General features: G+C 44.2%; 1 protein-coding gene and 1 long non-coding RNA gene across 4 annotated transcripts in view; one reads left to right on the top strand and one right to left on the bottom strand.

Moving 5' to 3' along the window:
* LOC129385176 (uncharacterized) overlaps positions 1-24,135 on the top strand; it is a 288,497-nt gene that overhangs the window by 162,667 nt on the left and 101,695 nt on the right. For both annotated transcript variants that reach the window (XR_011894856.1, XR_008612767.2), the window contains exon 2: positions 8,644-8,787. This is a non-coding gene — a long non-coding RNA (uncharacterized lncRNA). The remainder of the gene's footprint in view (positions 1-8,643; positions 8,788-24,135) is intronic.
* The window catches only part of LOC126532330 (transcriptional regulator Erg-like), a 54,583-nt gene continuing 38,038 nt past the window's right edge, over positions 7,591-24,135 (bottom strand). Inside the window, exons 4-7 of one of the 2 annotated variants that reach the window (XM_050180040.2) lie at positions 23,640-23,730; positions 15,280-15,351; positions 14,271-14,318; positions 7,591-8,716 (exon numbers count right to left, since the gene is read on the bottom strand). In XM_050180040.2, the coding sequence (XP_050035997.1) occupies positions 8,175-8,716; positions 14,271-14,318; positions 15,280-15,351; positions 23,640-23,730 (753 nt within the window). In that variant the 3' untranslated portion in view covers positions 7,591-8,174. The remainder of the gene's footprint in view (positions 8,717-14,270; positions 14,319-15,279; positions 15,352-23,639; positions 23,731-24,135) is intronic. The other variant, XM_050180039.2, reaches the window with a different exon arrangement.

The raw sequence follows: 24,135 nt of genomic DNA on the forward strand, positions 1-24,135 counted from the left end.
CAGTTGGGTGAGTTGGTGACCAACAGTTGTGGCCGCGGTTGTCCTGTGCAGTCTTTCAGCTATTTCGTGTCGTGTTTTTGTTTTCGGCCACATGCGCTCAGAAGAAAACAACACTGTCGAACATGGATAGTCGTTACAATACCATTACAACACTACCTTGAACTTTTTCTGTCGGCGTGTGTCACTTCTGTCGTTGTATCTTCCTTTTAATTTTAGGCTGTTTCAGCGTAAAACATGCACTATTGTACAGACGTTCCTTGGCAGAAGCGAAACAGCTAGACATTTCATATTTTCATGAAATGGGGCTCCCTTTCTGGGTGATGTATACCAAATGTTTGAACTGCGTAGATTACTTACGTGCTTTGAAAATATTTACTAAATACATGCTTTCTCCCTTCTTTTATGCGTTATATACGAGGTCTTTAGTTACTTTTTCTGATTTACTACTTGTAAAGTACGTAAGTCATGATGTTTATATTTCGTTGAAGTAGGAATCGTGTTTCGAGCTACGAGGGATAAATATTTGTTCAGTCTGGATTCATTGCCGCCTTTGTAGAAAGATACTTATTCAGACATGCCAAGGTGTTATACTGCAGTTCTTGCAAATGTTTCCCAGACTCCTAAAACAACTGCACGAGGTACGAATTTAGATCTCATGTAAACAGGGATAACTTTTAGTGTAATGCGCTGCGAAAATATCACGTACATGTGATAATGTAACGTTGTAAATAATGATTGAACTGTTATTCACGCCTATTCTTGTACGTCGTACGAAGCTCGCATCTTATATCTACGGTGTTTTCAGTGTACTAAACAAGGCACACTTTCATATTTGGAGAAAATTAGAGCACGGTATGGGTAATGTGCAGGCAACGTTGCAAATAGGTGGGTTAAATGCGCCTCTTTACAACTCATTAGGTATTTAAGTGATCCGTAGCGTTGTAATAATTACACCGCTGCCCTGGCATAACTACAATTACAACCGAGGTCAAATTTTGCTAACTTATGGGGACAGCTACGCCAAGTTTGTGAGCGATGTTAAATTCGTGTTGATGAAATAAAGCGTTTGGAAAAGATATTTAAAAAGTGAGAAAATCTTAAAATAGTTCTGACGACAAAAATTTTGATCTGCTTTTTTTCTGCTATGGTAAGTAGCTAATGGCCCAGTAATCACGGCACGAAACCTCATTTACTTCAGAGCGCGACAGGTAATTATTTGGAAGGAAGGAAGGAAGGAAGGAAGGAAGGAAGGAAGGAAGGAAGGAAAAAGTGGAGAAGGAAGGCAGGGAGGTTAACCAGTTTAGCTTAACCGGTTTGCTACCCTACACATGCGAAGTTTTAAAGTTTTTGGCTTAATTAGGAGCGATATGAATAATTATTGAAGCCTCATTTCTCGTTTTTTATGTGTGATACGTATATTTGGTTCACCTGGAATCCTCAGTGAACTAAACGAAGCTGCTTCTTTACGCCTGGTGAGAGTAAGAATGAGGGAATAGGGTTTGTGTAGGGAAAGTTCAAAGTGTGTGGGTGGTTGAGGCTGTGGTAATAAATTATGTATGTAAGTGCTCTAGAGAGTTATGAGTGTCTAAATGAACGGAGCACAATTTAACCCGTTGCTCTGGCAGAACTACAAATACCACCGAGATCAAATTTAGCGAAAGTGGATGGAACGCTATGAAAAGCTCTGTGCGAAGTCAAATGAGTCGGATCAGACATAGCTTCTGTAAAAAAAAAAGTTGTCTTAATCAAGTTTTAGAGCGTGCGATCTGTCCAATACCAGCTACGCTTCCCATTCTCTCAACATCGCTGTACGATACAACATGTTTATATTTTGTGGAAATGGGAGGGATGGTCATGGCAAGTGCCGTGTCTGACAAAATTTTTGTGTTCTTGGTCTAATTAGAACCCTTGCAAACAATTACTGATACCTTGTGTCCTTTGTTCCCCTATTTTTCGTAGTTGCTTTCTGCGAGGTCCACGGTGAACTATGGTCAAGGCAGCTTGGTTACATTTGGCGAAAATAAGAAGCGCATTATGAGCAATCTGTAGGCTTAGTTCAGAGTGAGGGGGGGGCGGCAAATTACGTCATTTGTAGTAAATTAGCGTGCCAGTGATCTGGAGCTTTATCAACGTGTCTTACGAACAAAGCAGAATTTATCTTGCGGATCTGGGAGAAGTGGGAACGAAACCGAGATCAAACCTAGCGAAAGTAGAGGTTTTGCGGATTCCTTTGCCAGACGCTTTAAGGCTGCTATAGGTGTCTCTCTGGTCTAGGCTTGCACGTATTTACGAGCGGGTCAAGCCCCATGCCGAGCGCAGATATCGAATTAATTCTGGCTTCTACTGTACGCCGCCTCTCATACAGTGTTGCTCTAGTTGGGACGTTAAACCCCTAATATGATTTATTTGAATTGGAGTTAACATGTGAAAGAATATATGTGGCTTGGTGTAAACTTAAATTTCTTAGTGATTTGAAAGATATTTGAGCACAACCGATAATGTGCTTGATAGCGTGATATAATATAAGCGTCAAATTCTGTCAATAGAAAATTAAAACTCAAAGTCGGCCTTTCCCTCCGCCCTTAGCATTTCTAGCTGCTGTCTTTATGGCAGTACAGCAAAGATAACAGTGAAGATGTGATGCAGCCCAAAGAAACGCCGGAAAGCAGATCACATAACCTTACTTCTCACTTAAGACGAGAATCACTCCCGTAAAATGTTCTGTGTAAAAATTTGTGTCATATGCACTACCAGTTCTGTCACAACTGAAGCCGCACATGTGATATTTACTTCCGGTTCCATCCTATAAATAATATTTTTATAAGTCTCGTTTGTTCTAGAGCTCATTTCCTTCTAAAATACTGCTGCACCTGACCCTTTACGTCTGAACGTTTAAGTTCAGATGCATTTTTTCATTATATCACATTCTATCACACGATTTCCAATGCTTCTACATGCTTCGCTATGCAATTCGCTACATGCCACAAAGGAATCTATGTATTTATGTTGTCAAGTGCTTTTCTCAGAGATTTTCTACTCGTTACAGGCAGAACCTATGTAGAGTATATATCTAGATACGTACAAGATCGCCAAAGGCAGATAGCTGGAAAAAAATGTACAGGAGATTGAATATTTCTTTTGTAAAAACTGGAACGAGCGTCACATACTTATAGCGTATATCAAGTCGTAATTGTTATTAACTCGTTCAATTTATTTACTTCATGGTATTGAAAATGTTCGCAAGTTTACTGTCACTGTTCTTTCCACAATATTTGATATACGAAGACAAAAAATGTGTAACTGTGCATAATATCGTGTGCAATTTCACTTCGCTAGTGATTATGAGGAAAGGTGAAAAAAATAATTTGCAATTCTTCATTGTAATGCTTAGTGGATTTTGCTTGCAATGGGCGTTTTAAGTTTTGTAGACTGGTTATCTCGAAGAAACGACAATAACCCGCCACGGTGGCTTACTGGCCATGGTGTTGTGCTGCTAAGCACGAGGTCGCGGGATTAGAAGGGTTTGGGTGCGGAGCTAGTTGTTACGTACGAGTCATTCATTTTAAACAGTGCAAAAAAGAAAAAAAACACGGACAAGGAAGAGCACAGAACAGCGCTGGTACTGTGCTCTTACTTGTCCGTGTGTGTGCGTGTTTGATATTTTTTGGCCCTGTTTAAAATGAATGTCGCGGGATTAAATTCCGACCGCGGCGGCCGCACTTCGATGTCGGTGAAATGCAAAAGCGCCCGTTTCCCGCGCATAGGGGGCACTTTAAAGATGCCCTGGTGGTCAAAATTATTCCAGAGTCCCATACTACACCATTTTCTTCCCAAATCTTTCTCTATACTGCCCAGAGATGCTTAGAATTTGGCGATTGCTCTATACTTCCGTACTTTGAATACCACGAACGCTAAAAAAAGAGGAAAAAAAAAAGAAACAGCGCATTTGCATGCTTCATGTGTAGCTAGGTTTCTGTCATATTTTTTCTATCTATTGCTGATTGTGAATGCGGCTCTCGCGGTCGCTCGATGTGCTCACTGTCCTTGTTTCGGACTCATGCACTTGAGAAATACCGGGCGAACATTGATATGTGCAGGATGAAGGACGAATCAATAGATTTTATTTGAAAAATGATGACCCCGTGGTCTTTTTTAAAGAAAGAGAAGAGGGATAAATTGAAGGGAACTTTTTATACATCTCTTACCTTTCATCTAGGGTTATTCCTGATGTATACCAACTTCTCGTCAGGTCGTATTTCAACTTGCACTCTCCGCTTGGTCATCCACTTAACCGTACCTTACCTATATGCCGGAACAAGTCTGTAAAATGAAGGCTTTGTTCGCCCCATTTCCTTGAATCCTAATAATTTACCTTGTTTCTGCTTAATTCATCGGTAAACAAGTTTAACTGCGGTTGACATTAAGGTATGCCCGCATTTATAGAGCGCCCGCTTAACCGAATGCGAGTGCCAGGAACTGCATTTCAGGTTCGGCACTTCGAGAGTTCAAACATTATGCAGCAGTGTTTTTACCCACTTGAATATGTGGCCAAGTCTGCTGCAAGTGGGTCATCTGCTATGTCGTTTTTCAGTTGCCCATGTGGACGTGGGTCCCGTCGCCTGCCAGTATACAAAATGCTCGTATACCGTAATATTTAGGCAAAATTCATCAGGAGCCTCCTGGCTTATCGTAGCACAAGTAATTCCTTGGGAAAAACTCCACTGGCTGAAATAAGTGTGTACATTTCGCGATAATGGTACATAGTCGCTTTCAATGCATGCTCAAACTCGACGCTGTTTTTTTTTCTTTTTTGGACCAGCCAAAAAAACATTTATTGTGTATAGCGTAACAATGTGCTTCCGTGAGGTGTGCAAATAAAGGCGATGAATCAAGAGTGTTGCAAATAAAAGGGAAAAAAGAATGAAAAGGAAAATTCACTGGTGCCAAACAATGCATGATGCCACCTATTTCATAATGAATTTACATTTTGACAAAACAAGCAGAAAAGAAGTGAATGTAAAGAAAGGGGGCGCAGTAAAAGAAAATATGTTTAGTAAAAGAAGACCGAAGCAAAACATCGAAATTCAAGCAGCCATCAGAAACGCAATGTCTGCTAAGGGAAAGTTCTTTGACAATTATAGAAGGAAGTTTGTGCTGCCTTACATTACTGTCATCGAAGAGCACTAATGTAGAAACAACGGACACTCACTGCGAAAAGCCAGTCATGCCGCAGCAAAACCAAAGTACAAAGAAACAAATTTGTTCTCAACAGCAACCACACAAACAGACGTAGTTGCGTGGCATTCAGTTAGCACTTAAATACTTTCACAAAAGGTAAATTGTCAGAATACAGCCGACTCTCAGTTAATTCGACCTCAGATGTTTCAGTTTTTTGCTTAATTCGAGCACACTGAAAAGTCCCGGCGAGAAACCCTACATAGCTATGAAAGAAAAACTCGAGTAGTGCGAATGCGAAAGCATGCCACCTTCGGTTAATTCAAGCCCCACCGGCATCCCCTAATGCGCCGCAGTGGTTACTAAGGCTTGAAAACGCAAGAATAATCAGCAGGCGACGCTACAGGTATACCCTTGGCGCAAAGCTGCTTTACGGTATTGCAGACTACTTCGAATAATAAAAAAAATATTTGAATTTGGTCATTTTGCCGCGGTTTCTGAATTCAGTCTTTCGGATAATTCTGTTAAATCTTGCGGTCCTGCAATGGTCGAATTAACGGGAATCGACTGCATTAAATGTTGCGTGACCAGTGACCTACACGAGTACACAAAAATGTCGCGCCTTGTGTTGTACTGTGGTGAGTATTTCAACTTACGTAGAACGCTTTTGACAAGATGCGACCATAAACACATCGAAAGAAATATAATAAACAAAAAGTATCACCCCGCGGTGCTTCATAAAGCCTACGTATTCCTGAAAGTAGACATTAAATGAGAAAAAAATTACAGCAGAATGAAAAATGTTGAACGTGTACCTAAATCAATGTACACGAGCGTTTTCGCATTTCGTCCCCATCGAAATGCGGCCGCCGTGGCCGGGATCGAACCCGCGACCTCGAGCTCAGCAGCACAACGCCACATCCACTAAGCCAACGCAACGAGCCTGAACGAGAGCAGCTACAAAGTGATGCCTGAGAGCGATGGCCAGAATTGCTTTCCGTTTGTCATGCTTTGTTTTCTTTTGGATCCTGCACAATTTAAGTTTCTCACCAAGTTTTCTTGCTATCTGCACTGCAGAAAAGAAAAACAAAATAACTTTTTTCACGTGACGTTGGCACTAGCTCGCCGTCGAAAGCGCTCGTGAATGCTGTTGTCAAAACGGGGCCGCACAGCTCAAGGGAGTCTGGACGCAGAATGAATGCGCTTCTTTCGAAAGAAAGTTCTTCGCGCTTTTTAGCCACAAGGGACGTTTCGAAGCTGTAGCATAACGAGCAGGAAAAGTGCCAGAAAAACGTAATAGTTTCGGTTGTGGCTAGTCGGGTTTGAGTGGAAACCGAAGCTGCAACTCTGGTTATCGGAAAGACAACAAAAATGGCACATTTTCCGGCCCGGCGACTCTGGAATGACTTGCAGACCAATACCGGTTGATGCCGGCAAGCTGACAGTGCCATGAACCCGGCGTCTAGGCTTTACTAGAGTAATTGCCCGATAACTATATTGTCCCTGCATGCTCATTTCCCTGTCTCCTCCTTGTTCGTGCCCAGCCAGACAAGGATGTCTGGCTTAGTAAACAAGAGCTCCTTGAACGATGTTAGAGGAGGTAGATGCAGAATGCAAATGAATCAGTCAATGCGTTACCGTGAAAGAGGTGGCCGAATACTGAGTTCGCACCCCTGAGAACAACACAAACTGCAGCAGCCTTAATTGGCAGTTCTAGAGATCAATGAGGCTGCATGCGCCGTATCAAGAGTGCCCGAGAAGCTGGAGCTTAATTGTGGAGTCCATAAAAGGAAGCAGGTCCAGCAACCAACTAAAGTAGCATTTCACGAGCACACACAAGGGCGCTTGAGAATTATAAATTTAAATAGAATAGGCGGCGTAAAGCTATCGCCGGTAACAGCGTCGTGTTGAAAAAGGCACAACTTGTGCAGAATAAGCCTCTCATTACTCACTGTTCACCATAAGGTAAAGTAGCATTTGCTGCAATCATTGCCTTGACTTCTCTCAGTTGGCACTTTCTTACTAAAATAAGACCTCTAGGAAAACTGTCGTTTCGGAACTGCTTTGCCAAAGCCTGGTTTTATAGTGGTCTTTAAAGAGAAATTTGGTCAGGAAGACGATAATGCAGTTTTTAGGTTCTAAATTTCTTCTACAATAAAAATGTCAGGTATTTTACATATGGTGACAACACAGAAAACAAACTTGAATGCCAAGTAATCAAATTCTCTACAAAAAATAATATAAAAAGATGCAAGTGACTGTTTTTATCCTGTATCTATTCGAAAATGGTAATTGTACCTCTTATGTTTGAAATGATAGTTTTCTAAACTAAAAGTCAAGTGCTTAATATAGACCATATTTTGTCTATTTGCGTGAGGGTTGTGAAAGTTAAAATATATTCTAATGACAAAAAGATAAATCATTCCACAAGTTCTTTATTAAAATCGGTTAAACTGTTCAAAAATCGACCCTTCAACTTAGCATACCCCTTTAATCCCTGTGCAGGTCGACAGTTTAGTCATGACTTTCGCAGCGACTGCAGGCATGCGGAACTCTTGCACACGCATAGACATTCCGGTACTTGTACTTTGTCCACTGTGCGTATCAACAAAAAACAACTCTAGCGACAGATCACAACTTGTTTTTGCCTGCAGAAGACAACAAACCCACCACATTACCGCAAGTGTCGCTTACCCTCACACAAGATTCTACTCACACTTCTCAGTACACTTGTCGCGGGCTTGTTGCAAAGCACAAAATCAAGCAGCATTCGGAGGTCCAACGCTGCGCCCATAAAAACACGTCTGCAAAAGAATCACCCAAGTGCACCGAAAGAAACTAGAACACAGGATCACCATTCTGCGCCGATTCTACGGCGTCCAATGTGTTCAATCCTTCCGTGCCTATAGTCTCTCACAATTCGCAGTTCACGACTAATGGGCCAGTCTCAATGGTGGTGCGACACCATGGTGGTCGCCGCTACGGTATCCGCACGAGAGTCATGTGTAATAGTGACTCAGGCCGTTGGCTCTGTGTCCAGCGTGCGTGAGCGAGTGTCCCGACAGATTGGGGTACAGGTTGCAGGCTCCCGTGGCGCTCGGCGTCCAGTAAGGACTACGCACAGCGGCGGCTGCAGCCGCGGCTGATGGAGCCAACCCCATCGGCGCCGGCTGGTGGGCCCCGATGTAGTTACTCCGGTAGTGAGGTAGTAACAGCTCGGTCTGTAGGCGATACGCGGCTGACGACTCGGGCGTAGGCGGCTGCTGCGCCTGCGTCAGGCCGTGGAAGTCGAACTTGTAGGCGTAGCGCTTGCCGTGCACCTTGGTCATGATGTTCTTGTCGTAGTAGTAGCGTAGCGCGCGGCTCAGCTTGTCGTAGTTCATGTTAGGCTTGCTCTTGCGCTCGCCCCAGCGCCGGGCCACTTCATCCGGGTCGATGAGCTTGAACTCGCCGTTACTACCCTCCCAGGTGATGCAGTTGGCGTTGCTGCTGTCCGAGAGGAGCTCGAGTAGGAATTGCCACAGCTGGATCTGGCCGCTGCCTGCGTGGAGAGGAACAATGACAGTGTGTATTAGGCCTGCTAGCAAGATCACGGCCTGTGAAGAGAGAGAGGTGAGGTGGGAAATGCAGGGAGGTTAACCGGTGTAGAAACATTCGGTTTGCGACCGCGCACTGAGGGAGCGGTATGGTTCGACAAAAAGTTTAAAAGGCAAACGTTCAAATGAAGCATTTGCGCGCAACGAATTGCGAGTGTGTTACAGTCGTTCAAGTAAGTCCTTGAACGAAGAAAAAGAATACTTTGTAGTGTCTTTAGAACCTTCGGTTGATACAACCGCACACGGGATATAGTTTGCAATATGCCATGGTATGAATCGTGTTGCCGACGAACTGCACAACCCTACGCGACGACAGCCGGGGCTGTCAACGAGGCAACAACACACCGAATAAATAGAAAGACAGCCGTTGTGTTAATTTTCATTGTGTATTAGCGTCTACTTTACTTCCACACACTTCGTGTCTTCATGCCTGGCTACTGACAGTGGATCAGGCGCAGTGACAGCCAGGCCAGACGCAGCTCACGCCGAATATCGCGTTGCACTCAGTTTTATGGCTTTGCCTTTTCTGTGCCTCAAAATGAACTCAGTTTAGTGAAGACATGACTGTCTATGAGCGACTTTGCCTCGCAAAAGGCTGCCGTTTTGCAAGTACTCCCATTGCGCAAACTACGCGTAGCTTCCTGCAAGTGTCCATACAACAAGATATTACTGGTATTTGTTAAGCTATATTTTCTGGTAGGGGTCCGTCTCCATATTGAGAAAAAATTTCCTAACTAATTTATTGAGTGATTGTTTCAGTTAATGCGCTGCCATGGTTATCACTGGCAAGAGGAGGCGGCGGCAAACGTCTTATGTAGTTAACATTTAGGATTGAGAGAAACTCTATGTCGTTTTCAATCTCGAATTTAGACGGACAGTCGAAATACGTGTCACACTTACACAATTTTATTCCAAGCCGCTACAGGCTTCGTTGAAAGAAAGTCAAAGTGTTAGGATGATGACTTGTGGATTTTCTAGTTAGTACTCAGAGTCTAATTCAGAGTCTAATTAAACCTTAGTTTATTGTAGTCAGCCTATTTCTTTTGGAGGGGGGGGAATTATTTTTTTCTTAGGAGCTAAAACACCCATTGAACGCATCGGCACAAGGAGAAAGCATTGTTGTTGTTTTTTTTTCGGCTTTGCTGACGGAATGCAAAACGTTGAGCATCCCGTGAAGCCTTCAGCAAAGTGGTCAGGTGTAGCAATAGCACATTGAGGTTAAAGGGAGCTACATTAGGTAAGCATATAGGTTAAAATTTACCCAAAATTCAACGGTTGTGATTTTATCCTTGCCACCACACGACAGAACTGGCAAAAACATGTCGCGCAGACAATTGTGTGCTCCGTGATTGAAGGGATGTAAACGTTCTCTACTGACCACTTTGGCGGCTGGGCACGCTCCATGCGCGGCCGGCTTTAAAGAGCTGCGTCTGCTCTGCAGGCATAAAAGCTCGTATCTCGGCACACCTGCTTACATACTGCAAGCACAGCGTAGGCGAAAGCGAGCAACATATCAGCCGAGGGGTGCTTTCAATAGCCCGGGAGACTGCGAGGCTTCGGTGGGGAGACGACGAGTGACGTTCTAATCGCGATAAGCACCGTGTCAACGCACGTGCTGGGGGCAACCGGAGCCAAGCTTAATGCACACAGCCGCGAACTCGCTATATCCCCTCCCCACAGTGGCTGAAAGTGGAGCGGGAAGCGGATGGAAGCGACAGGGAGCGGAGGCGATCAACATTTCCACGGTCATTGGCTGCGAGTGCTAACACGGTGGCCTCCCTTTAGGGCAAGAAGAGGGCGGAGGGGGGCAGTATGGGTGAGTGAGAACAGGTTGCTATAGCAGCAGCAGGTCTGACCGTGTTCTGTGGACAGAGCCGGGTAATGTGCCGTGTAAGTGACACTCGAACGGTAAAGTCTGAGCTTGCTTCGACACCAACAGTGCTCTTGCCATGTTCCTTTAACAAGTTAAATGTACCGTATTTCAAGACAATGTCCCCTAATTATGTTTTCAGAAGAAAACGGCTTGAGTGAGCATTGTAGACAACATTTGCCTCGTGCTCAATATCCAATGCAAGGCATTATTGCAGTCTTATGTCTCTGGAGTGGGCAAATATACTGGGTGGATGATGCAAGCAATGCACGTTTATCCTATAAAAAATGAAGCAAAAGCACCCCTGCACACGACTAGTCATTCTCTCGAGGCGTTTTCCGCAAACAGTTGGTGAGATACGATGGCTGGTTAAGATTAGGTTACATTCGGCCGCTTCGCATGTGGATCAACTGCTTTCGGACTGATTTCGCGTCTCAGTGTGAAGCAGCAAAGCCTCCTTTATGAGTTACCGCGCTGAGTGCGCTGTGGTCGTGCCTAATTTTTGGCTTGCTTCAGAGGAATTGCCAAGAGCTTCCAAGCAGGACGCCGACAGCTTTACCCAGTTGACTTAAACAAAAGCTATACTTCACAAACTCGTAGTAATTGGAAGTGAAGTATCTCAAGTATATATTTCGAGACCATTGGTTGTGTTCTTGGCGACGTTGCATTGTCATTGTTAATAATTTAAATGAATGTGGTGATCGTTAAAGCCTCTTCTGGCCCATCTTTCTTGCTCATGTGAATGTTCACAATAAATTTTACGTAGCTTGCTAGTTATTAACATGTTTATTTTATAAAATATAAACTATGCCTAAACGGGGAGAAGAAAACGCCATAAAATGGGTAGAAAAATAAAGAAAGAGAACGCGCAGTTTTTTAAAACGGAGAATATTGCGTGATACAGAACGTAAAATGAATACGGAAGTAGGGAATTGGGTTTAGATGAGCGAAAAGTTAATGTTTGAGCCCGTCACGGGACAGAAACTGGTTGCTGCTGCCTAGTGGCGATTATAATGGCCACAGAAATGACGCGCCAACACTTCTCGCTCGGGTCTGGGTCTGTCTACAGGTCCGACAACCGTTCCATCAGATCCAAGATCGCAAAAGAAAAAGTTACGTCTACATTTTTCTTCCCTACAAAATACTAGGCACCCTAAATTCTTATTGGCGGCTCTTTAATGACGAGACTTGGAAAATGACCAATGAAATTACAAGAAATTTTACGTTTTATTCAGAACAAGCAAACAAATGGAATGCCAGCAATGCTAAACTCGCGCACTGCGCAGGTGCTGCCAAATTCCACGCTGTGTATAAGATGTGCGTTTCATCTCACTTTCTCCTCATCACTTTCACTCAATTTCGGGCTTGGCTATTGTTTTGTTCCAAGTTTCAGTTTTTCTGACAATACTATTTAGAAATACTTTACGTCTGTGTGACGTTCTTTTGTTTGTTACGAATCCGGTTGTTAGCCAATTCCAGATAGTGGGCATGTACCATGGGCATCAAAGTCAACAACGTTGCGTGAAACGTTCACGCGAGAAGCATGATTTCAGAACATACAAAGTTCAAACACGTTGAAGGCATTACGACCAAACGAGATATTATTGCTGACATGACCCAACGTGAGCCACAGGTCATTCCTATGTCACGTCAATGCGCTGGAGCTAAGCAAACCGCTGACGAGGGCAACGAGGCGTAAAAGAGCTGGGAGGCCAGCGCAAGCCATAGGCTGCGTCAATGAAAAAAAAAAAAAAAATACTCTGAGAAGCGGGGTGGTTGTCGGGAGGCAGCGACGGACGCCCTTGGCTTCACGGCTCCTCGAGCGGCAACAAAGCCGTGACTAACGCTCCAGATTGAGCGCCGCGAAATCAACCGGCTGCTTCGCGCGTGGTGGAGGATGCCGCACTCCTGGCGTTCATAAAGCAAGCAACGCTAGGTTGACGTTACGAGAGCCCTCCGCAAACAGTAGTTGGGAGCAGATGAAAGACAGAAAAGGGCCTTGAAAGGAAATAAAAAAGCTGGTGGGGGAAAGTGGAGCGGCGATATGCGACGCCGTTAGAGGGCGGGAGTGCAGATACGGGGGGAGGGGACCCGCCGCTGCCGGAGCGAGGCTCTTAATGGGACCACGATGATATGTAAATATGGCTGGGCGAGCGAGGCAGAAGGGCTCAATGGTCACCGAGTGCGTGAGTGGCTTTGGGCGTGTGTGTGTGTTTAGGGAGGTATAGCGAAAAGAAATAAATAAATAAAAAAGCATACAAATAATGTCACGGGGTGGTAGGCCAATGGGGGCAAGTTTGACTGGGGGTGGGGGCTAAAGAAGGGAGTGGGAGCGGCGTTATAGCAGACTGAGCCTAAAACAGTTTCTCGAGAGCCTTTTAAACACAAGGCCGGCTGCGGCTGCTCGAGCGAAGGAAACACCGCGTTCTTCACTTCCGGGGCGCGCACGGACTTTGATCGGCGACGACAGCTTGCTTTGTGAGCCGCTGCGTGACAGATAACTGCGTAGCGCTGCTTTTTTTTTTCTCTCTGCCACTAGATGCTGCACAGGCGAAGAACAAGAACAGAATCCAGAAACGCCGTGTATGTGGCCTTGCCTCGCCGATAGTGGAAAGGCAGCCGTTATGCGCCTTTCCGGGAACGCGTTGTGCGTGCACGTGAACCGTCACGCTCCAGAGAAATGCGCTTCCGATCCACCTTGTCCGTCGAGTCTGACTGGGTTCACAGTGGTGCAGACCGAAGTATGTAAAGCGAAGGTCGAGAACTAAGCCCTGCGGCGGTTCTCGGGAGTGTGTCGTCATGCATGGGAGCAAGCCGCGGTTACACGAAACCAAGCTGCCGACGTGACCGAGCTCGTGGCGCAGAGGGCAACGTGTGCGCACTGGAGGTCGAATTCGAGCCCCGTTTTGACATTCGGAGTGTCAGTGAACCTGTACGAATATACGCGTTCCTGCCGTCATATGGCACAGCCTGTTCCATAGGCACACATTCAGTCCTGGAACAATTGTGCAGAAACGCGGACACCAACCACATGAAAATACTGTACGTATAAAAGACAGGACAAAAGACGTTTCCCTGGGTTGAAGATTGGGCGAGTTGGTATTGCATGCTAAAACTGGTACAGCCCAACAAAGAAAAAAAAGAAACAAGCCGAGCTGGCCAAGAAACTTGGCCGGCTCACCTTGTTTCTTTTTTTCTATGTTGCGCTGTAACAGTTTTAAAAAAGACGTTTCCGCTTCCATACGGGACCCCTTTTCAAAAATCTTTTACAGAACTGTGCCACGGCCATCCCAGACCAGACGGGTTTTCATCAAAACCTAGTTGTCAAAACAAGTTCTAAAATGTCCCCGCTAGGACGTCTTGCACAGCTGTGCAATGATTACGAAGCAGGAGACAACTTATGCACGGCTGCAGTGAAAATGGAAATGAGCGACAGTTTCTTCTGGAATAGAACTTCAACAAGTTCACGGCACACGTACCTTCAGATGCCGGTCACAGCGAAACAAAGGTTTACTCGATTTAGAAGCAAAGAGACAATCGGACGCTAAACTTTGAAATTTGTTTCTGGTGCTCGTAAAAATAAGCGTAATCAATCAATCAAGGACACTTCACAGGCTGTTGGCACGTACCTTGTGACGAGAACCGTGCGCTGGCAGCCCGAAACATTTGAAAAGAGTCTGAAATAATAGAAACACGCGAAATAAGCAGCGTTAGTGTTGGACACTTGGTAAAAGAATACAAAATAAATAGTAGCGATTCTACATTTCTATACTTATGTAGCTAACGTCGGGACACCATTATGTGGGTCGCATAATGGCGTCGCTGCTTTATCTATACATGTATAAATTACGGTTACAAGTTATACACACCGCTTTGAGAAACAAAGCGACAAAACAGGCGCAGTAACGATTAAACGGTCGAAACACGTGCTTTGTGAGACAGAGGGACTGTCAAGGTGCATAGGCATGTGCGTTCTCCAAGACCCTAAATTGAAAGCAAGCACTCTGGACAAGCCAACGTGTTTTTATATTTTTGCACGGGAAGGCCAGAAATATATCTGCCCTTACAGCGGGAATAGGGGGGAGGAGGGGGGGTTGGCGGAGGAAAAGAATCAATGCTTTCAGAGAAAGAGAGAAAAGAAAAGCGATACTAGAAGTAAGGTTAACCACAAAGCTAATATGGTCAAATTTGTGGAAGCTCTAGCTGACGCCATCCAGGCAAACCAGAACTCCCGAAGCTGTTAGGGTGGCCGCGGTTGGGCCAGCGCACTAGCGACTTCCGGTCACCAACATGCGAACGTTGACATACATTCGAATCCCCGGGGGCTTAAACTAGCTGTAACAAGCTGTAACTTTCAAAACACTACATATTTAAATAAAGAAAGCACGGAAGTTGGTGTTGCAGGCGACACGAATGACCACGTGTGGTTATACCGCAGTTAACACCTCATAAAACCGTTATAACTGTTGGCAGAAAGACACACGTTCAGACAGACAGAACAGACAAACCAACAGACATGACATGGCATAAAGACAGACAGAAGGACAGAGAGTGAGTGAGCGAGAGAGAGAGACATGGCCGATGCATGTACATAGCGAGAGAGAAATCTGTTCTCAAAAATCAAAGAGAAACGCGTACCAGGTGTCGAAGACCTCTGGGGGGATTGTGCATCGGCTTTGCTCGACGCAGTGAGCGATTGAGCGCTGAAACCTGCAAAGTGCGACAGAACGGCGAAATGAAAATAAGAATAAAAAAGACTCAAATGCACGCACACACGCACGCACGCACCAGAAAAAGGTGACAAAAGTAGCGTACGAGCAACGAGAGACGAAAACCTATAGAACACACGGAAGCCATAGGGGCGGTTCACAGGATTCCTTCGCGGTTTTCGATTGCCCAGGGCGCACCCCACGTGCGGTCTGTCCAGGATTAAGAAATAACCGCTGGCTGGGAGAACAGCGACAACTCGCGAAGGATGACAAGCAATGGCCCCCGATTACGTGGCTAGCGAGGCCTGACACGTTCCGTGGTTTATCACGTTAGTCGAGACTATGCACACTTTTCATAACAGCAGGAAAGATATTAGCTGTTATAGTGAACACAGTAGGAAAGCACTAAACGTTTGAAATGTAACACCGACTAGTTGCCGTACAGTAGACTTTTTAGCGAAGGCTGTGGAATTTGAAGAGTAGACCGCAGAAGAGAATATTTATGCTACAATCTCAGAGAAGTGATAGCAGCATGGTACATAACATATTGTCACATATGGTCAGGAACATAACACACTAAATAAGCACTGCAGATAAAATAAAATTTCTGCAAGCGTTTCTCAAACGACGACAATAAATCTTGGACAGAACGTCACAGAAAAGGTTGCTCCATTCAACAATGGTTCAAGCAAAAAAAAAAAATAAAATAAAATAAAACAGAGCACTTAGAACAGTTATTTCGCGGAGGTAAAGATGTTACCATAAAAACATGCCTTTGTCTTGTAGCATATAATTCAGAGTAAGTGATAAAATGTGGTGTTAAATGTTTATTATAGCCTTTGACTAACGGATAGACGAAGTTCAACTGATAAAATTTATTTCTGTTGGTCACTGATGGTAGGCTACTTAGTTTTATGAGCTGAGTAAGTGACATTCGCCCGTACGAAGTACAGATATACCGTACTAATTTCTTCAGTATTCTGTGGAGTTAATGTCAGTCCTGGTGAAGGGATCCAAAATGAGTACTGAATACTCGAGCACTGGACATTTAATAGATTGATATGCAAGGAGACGTGCAGAAGGCCTGTATAACTTCAAAGAAGGTCTCAAGGAGAAGAATTAGCATAAAGCTTTACTTGTCACATCATCAATGTGTTTTGTCCAAGATAATTATTCGCAACCTTGAGCCCAAATATTTATATTCAGTTACCTTTGACAAAAAACTGCCGTTTGCACCGTAACCAAAAGGAAGTGGGTTCTTCTTATGCGTTATTTGCATAAAGAGTGTTTTGTTTTTTCTTCAAAACTAATAGTCATCTCCCACTTCTCATACCAGGATATAACTTTTTGGTGATTCTTCTTTAAATTGACTTGATCTTTGATTAAGCTAATTGTTTCATAAAGCATGCAGTCGTCTGCATACAATTTAATATTAACATTGATATCAGTAACGACGTCATTTGTAAAGATCAGAAATAATACAGGACCAAGCACAGACGCCTGGGGAGCGCCGGAATTGACACCAACGCAATTTGAGCAGGTGTCATTTAAGGAGGCATACTGCTGAACATACTGTCTTCTTCTTGCTGTTGCTTTTTCTTTGAGATTTGTGACGCCTAGTCACAACGTGTTCGGGGACAGGTAATCGAGGGGCATGGAATTAATAGACAATGCAGCCGAGGAAAGACTAGGAGATAGAGAGACTAGCAACTCCTTCCTTAAATTGTGTTTAATTATACACGAGGATTAATTGTGCAGTTTTCTACGTGCTTTCTTTAAAGATAAATGAAACGGATGCGCAAGAAACGTTTTCCTTCAGAACCCATAGAATGCGCTCGACGAGTGTGGGGCTCTGCCAACTTTAGGTTTGGCTGCGGCTCCGTCCGCTTTATCGGTTGCCAATATATACGCACACGTGTAATGCGTAGAGTCTGCTCAACCCCTGCGAGAAGGGTGCTGCACTCTGATTGTAGCATGTTTCGGCTGTTTAAGCATCGCCATTACGGCTATCTTTGCTCTTGCTTCGGAGATTTGCACCTCATGCACTGTAACGGAATACATTTGGAACATCAAATATGTGCTCCCTGAAGTACGCAACCGGTTGCCTGGTGCTATACAAGATTGGGAAGAAAGGCATTTTAGCGTCAAACAATATCTAATATTTTACTGAGTATACTTGATTCACTATGTATTGTTTTTAACTAGGTAGATAAATAAGAAAACAAGAATAAAAAGAAAGTACGACAGCAACCCTTCTATAGGTAATCATTGAATTGAACTTCCCGTTTTTAATAAGGCGAGAAAGACGATATAAAAAAAAATCTTTAAAAGTAGATATATGTGCAGTTATATTCCGTTTAAACAAACCAGCAGCTCGAAATTATCGTTGTCATTATTAGGCTTGTCACCGCAAAATGACTATAACTTTTCGCTCGCAAACCAAAACACGGTAAGCCTAAACAACAAAATAAACACTTCTCGGGAAGTCGGTACATCTACGGCCGGCCCTGTGTTTTCTTCGAGTGTGTTTCTCATGTGCGCTTGGTTAACTAATGACAAGAACCTTTGCTTTCCCGGTAAGTGCAGTGACGATCGCACTGAGTTCCCAAGGAACCTGCGCACCAATATCATTTCATGTGCGCACAGGCGACCTTTTCAATGCTGGTGGGATTCGCCAGGGTCAAAGTGCTTGAAGAATACGCCGCCAAGTAGCTGCGAATCGGTCAAGGTGCAAAACGAAGGTTGTCGCCAACAGGCAGCATGATGAGATACATGGCGCCGTAAAAAAAAAAAAAAAAAAAAAAAAAAAGGACTGAGAACGAAAATAAACAGAGATCCACTTTCTCAAAGATGCGCCACCAGGATCGCTGTTGCAAGAACGAGTACACGCCACAGGATGAGAAAGGAGACCCACAATTATCCGCGGCGGCGGCAGCGATGAGATGGCGCCGTCGCGACTTACCCCGCGCCGCCACGGGTAATTTATTACGACGGCGCTCGCTTTTCCCAAACCTATATTGGCTCGAGGTCCAAATAAAGCGTTTTTGAGCAAAGGGTAACTGCACCCCGCTCAGTGGCACAACGATCGCCTACATTCGCCCGCCTGCGCCATAGCTCACATATGCCCACATTCTCGCGTCTCGCCAGGTTCGCGACTGACGCCGCTTCTTGCGGTCGCCAGAAATCTTGTCTTCATCTCGGCAGGAACACGGTGGTCTGGCTCCACCGACCCTTTCGAGTCACCCTGGCACTCGTTGTACAGCGCTGCGATGGTTTTCCTGAAGATGGCTAAATCGCTGGAGGGATGTGCGTGTATGCGAAGACGGTCGGTGAGACAACTGTGCGCTTGAGCTTTCGCAGATTCTTTGCAAGATGTCTGGGCCCGCATTCCCAAGGAGCTCTTACACTGGAATTTTCCGTTGAAAAAAATTGCACCGAATCCTGATGCTGCGCGTACTATTATCGAAGGCGGCCGGCCAAGGGCAGAGTACACTTGCGAACGAAAAAGTTTCTGAATTCGGCCTCCGTATAGTTGGCCACATGAACATTTTTCTTGACTTGAGTACAGAAGGTGGTGGGGTAGGGGAGCAAGCCAGAAAATGGTGATGGCGGCTTCTGGTCACAAGGAATTAAAAATACTTGCTATTATAGGTAAGCACGTCTCTACACGTGTCGCTTTACATTATTTACGTTCGTAAATGTCCTTAACTGCTAAATGTGCTAGTTAAGCATGTTTGCTATTAGAATCCATACAGATAATTCTGTGCGTTCTGCCTTCCTTCAGCAAGCTTGAATTTGTCAAAAAGTGAGAACGTTTTCCTTAAACTCGAACTTGGAAGTGCCAGTGCTCAACAAGACGAATTGAGGTGTTGTACATTGCAACGATCCGTTTTATTTATCATTCTTTTCTTATCGTACGTAGCGCCAGTGGCGGATCCCGGAGATAACGGCGTCGAGGCATCGTCGGAACTATGAGAAATGTCGAAAAACATGAAAAATCAGGAAGAACTTAAGGAAGGAAAGCAGGTGCTGATCCATTAACGTATTTCTTGCGCATCGCATATGCAAAATTTGCCTTCAAGCATTTACTACATCCACACCTGCTAACGTATACAAAAATACCTGCGGGTGCTAAGTGTGCAAACGCTGACAGTGGAATTTACTTACATGTGCCTTTGCCAAGAACTTTTTATTATCTTCGGCATAACTCACACGTACAAAACACAAATGCCTTTACTAGCTGTCGTCAGGACAGCAGTAGACGATAGAGAATGGGACTGGCGACCATGGAATATCAGCAAGTTAATAGGAGCAGACAATATAAACAAATCAGGACAAAAATTACATTAGGAAAGAGAATATGACAGAGGTTTCAGCATTTTAAACTCATATCTCAGTAAGCAACAATTTCATAAGGGCATGGAGAAGAGGCATGAAAAAGAGGGATATTCAGTGCCACTTATCTTGAGTGCATCGTTTCATCATAAGCCTAGGTAACTAATGAAACACCGCAAAATAACACTGGCGACAAGAAAAATGATGCCACCGGTGACGCGGATTTTAAACCTGCTGTTTACCACGCTTGGATGATGCGTCAAGGATGCATTATCCTTCGAGGGTCACAAAATACAAGATAAAAATAAGTCCGCTTACTTACACCGGACATTGCATCGCGCCAGTGAAGCTACCGATACGACGCTGCAGGAAGATTGGTCTACACATTCAGGATTTCGCGCGTGGTTCTCCATAGACCACTGCCATATGGCATCTCCATATGTGCAGTGCATACTTAGACTGCGGCGGTGCTGTCCGTACTATATACGAGCGGAACTAAGGCGATTTATCGTTCCTGCGAGATGTAAGCCGAAATGATAAAATGAACTGGTTGTGGGCTACTGTGTTTTCCGTCGGCGTTTGCGTGCGCGTAGTTCGTTCTATGTGTGTCCTTATTTTATCACTAATCAAATATTGCAACTGGAGTAGCATGCCAAGCCAGTCGCTGGGCTAACCTATAGTTGTCAGTAAAGCTTTCAATGCGAATAGCATTCCTGGCATTGGCGGGCCAGTTTTAGTTCCGGCTATGTATCTAACCATTTCTGTGGGCCGATCCTGAAGACTGCGCTGTCGGTAAAATGTGGACTGGTCGTGAGAGAAGTGTATTCTAAAAGTGTGGACCTAACCTTGCTTATGGCGCTCTTCAATTTAAAAAAAAATTCTTTTAAAATCTCACCAAAATTATTTTTCCTTGAAAAGAATGTTCTTCGTATGCTTTGGATAGCCATCATGGATGAGTTCTGCCCAAATTTTATTCTCTCTCTGTTTCTAAATTAATGGAAAACTATAAAATTTCAGAATGTATATATTTGCCGACGTTTGATGCATGCGTAATACTTTACGGTGCCTCCTATGTAGCTACATGACGGAGTTAATCAAAGAAGTGGGCACTATGGCGTTTCATAGCCCAAAGTGCAGCTGCAGGACGTTAAGCAAGAACTTAATTTTCTCTTCGCTATATACCTCGGACACGTTGACCATATATGTAGCACACGTGAATACATCAACGTTAGTTCGTAATGATAAGTAAACGTTTGGTACCAACGAATAAATTACGGCAGAACTTACGACGTCGTTTTTAGCAATATATTACTTTATCAATATGTTACTTTAGCAATATATTAACGAAACTAACGAAAAAAAATTGCTGCCTCAAATCATACTAATTAGCACACTTGCTAAATCTAGGTGTCCATTCCTGCCAGGCATACGTGCACGTGTAACCTCAAAATAGAGGTCCGTGTTCTCACTCAACATACACAAACTCAAGTAATGTAGCCTATGAAGTAAGTTCGCTTGAATATGTTCGAGGCAAGTGCCCAGTTAATTTCACAGCAAGATATATGGGAACATTTTGCTGTGTTAACGATGGCATGATGTCTGCTGGCCGTAGCGCAGATCAGGGTGTCAATTGCCTCAAGCATCTAAACAAAGGACGTGGCGTGTCGAAAAAACAACGGCATTTCAACCCGAGTCTCGTGTTTGGATCGCTAGTGCCTTTGCCGCTAGAACATGCCACCACGGCGACCCGTGCCAGGCGTTTGTATGTCATATAGCAAAACTGGCGGGATACTACCGCGTCGTGTTTGTCAATATTCACGAACAAGCAAAAGTATGTGACAAAGAAATAACTGGCCGCATTTTTCACGCATCAGGTCATTTTGCAAAACAGCAACAAAGGAGAAGAAAAAGAGGGCTACATATATGTGAAAATGTGAAGACGATGACGAAACAGAACCACGCTTTACCCAAATTTCTTTTATACCTACTTGGGTGCACGGTTACAGTGCCTCATGAGACAATAAAGGGCAATGAGAAAACCAGAATGGAGAATCACTAGCAGCAATTATTTAGAATCATCGTTGTCATTGCATCTCACTTCATGCAAAAGTGCTCAGTTCTGTTGTTTTTTTTTTTTTTCGTCACACGGAAAACATAAGTGATCAGTTTCCAAATTGGCACTGAAGTTCCCACAAATGTGGCGTGCATTTCAAATGCTAACAGCCAGTACACCTAATGCAACGTTCATAAATATTAGCGCATAAGTCCGCCGTATCATTGGAGACGAGGCAGAAAGACGGTACTTTCTATGTTGTTCACACAGTCAGGGGTGTTCATAACGTTTCAATGTAATTCAAAGAACTGCACATGCAACAAGTGCTCGTTAGCACGGCTACTTTATTTTAACTTCGTAATTGGAGACCGAGTGGCATGATTTCCCCGACTACACTGACCTTCATCTATGTATAAGAATAGCAATTTGGACCAATTGGTCCATAAGTTGCGTTCGTCCTTCTTTTGCTAACTTCTTGTTGTCTTTCTTTTCTTTCCGCACTTCAGTGCTTCACGCTGTAAAAATGACCCGATGGACTCTGTATACAGGCAACCGCATTTATATATAGAAGGAACTCACCACACTTTTCGTATTACACAGACTACACGTTTTGTCGGATGTAAATCCTGAAGCGCTTACAGTAAGCAGTGAACTGCAAGTAGCTGTCAGAAGCACTACTGTGACAAGACGATTCGAAGTAATTTACCACCACATGCCTTGAACGGTGCATGCATAACCGGCGCGCGTCGATATGCTTTGTCAGGTTAACCAAAAGGGAACTGCGAAGCATCTTTGCAAGATCGTCGTTTTCGTAATTAAGTAATGAGACCGTCCAAGCGAAGTGGACGAGTTGCTTTGACAAAACTTATCCTTTAGCGATAGGCATCAAAGGAAAGCGTAAATGTTCCAGATGACGTGAATTACAGCTAGATGAACTTGCAGAAACAATAAGCGCTTTGCAAACAGGAAAAGATAGGTGTGCAAGCCGATAACGAAAACTTAAATCCGAAGGGGCATGGATATAGATTTACTTATTTACTCTAGAGGCTATGTTAAATCGTTGCGTAGCCATTCTCTAAGCTTGATGTAAGCCTAGGCTGTGGGTCTGAGCCTTTGCTATAACCTACTCAGACCCTTAGACCACTAAGGGGCATAATTTCTTCGTGCACCGCCTAGATTCTGAAGGCAGGATCTCCATTTAAGTTCGAAAAGTAGCCATCTCCTCATGCTCCTTGTCATAAAAACAATTTATGTTGGCCTAAACACAAACGCAACGATGTAACACCACGTGGTAGGTTGATATGTTGTAGATGCATCTTGGATTTTCGCGTCAGCTCACGGTGGTCAAAAGGCACTTCATTGGTGAATTTTGTGGGCTACGACAACACAGCGATTTAAACCAAATTGGTGGGAACTTTCACAAAAGCTGACGGCAATAGCGCGCTTAAACCAAGTCTATACAATACCGCATGCACTGACTTTATATACGGTATGAATAACTTACACAATCGCTTCTGAACTAATCTTGAAAAAAGGACTGAAGAAGATAAAACTGATGAGAAACATGCCGGCGAAAATATAAATAGAAAGGCAGTTCCTAGCTTATTTCGACTGGTTTCACGTTTCAATATATTACTACAGTGCTGCGTAATCAGACGCATCAGAAAGCATTGAACCTGTTCCCCACGCTTCACATGAGACGCACAAAGGATAGCGAGTCTGCTCGTCCCTACTCCGCACCTCAATCAGCATCATTTGTTCTTGCAGGTTGACCGCGAAATATCGAGAAACAGAGCAATCGCCCAGCTGTTAATACACATATTTTCATATGCGGCTTGAGCAGATAAACTGCAAACCGCGACGCACGAATGCATGGCATGCATAAGGTGCAGCCGACTCACAGGACGAGACAGAAGTCTGGTGTTCGTAGCCTCCATTGGCAGGAGAGCCCGCAGACCAGCCGGACTTGCGGAGGGCCTCGGAGTACGACGTCTGGTCTGAGCACACAAGGACAGCGCGATGGCCGATCGCAGTTGCAATGAATTGAATCGAAAGCGTTTCCTTTCAGCCTTTTGAATAGATATCTAGCGATTCGCCTTTGCAAAAAGCGGGTTGCGAGCGAGCTACAGAATGAAATGTCAGGCATCGTAAAGAAGCGTTTGGCACAACCGCGAACAGAACAAGTGTCCCCGCCTCATTTTGTAAGTGATCTTAACCGCCGAGCAAGAAGTAAGACTAAAATAGTTTTATGAGCATGCCGAATACCAGAAACAGTTTACGCAGTCATGGTTGTGATAGCATCTATATCTCAATGCAGTGCTTTACGTTAGCTGAAATTTACATCAAACGCAGTTCGACAATGACGGCAATATGATTAACTGGTGTATTCGTGTAAAT

Source organism: Dermacentor andersoni, chromosome 5 (assembly GCF_023375885.2).
Source record: "Dermacentor andersoni chromosome 5, qqDerAnde1_hic_scaffold, whole genome shotgun sequence".
Taxonomy (NCBI): Eukaryota; Metazoa; Arthropoda; class Arachnida; order Ixodida; family Ixodidae; genus Dermacentor; species Dermacentor andersoni.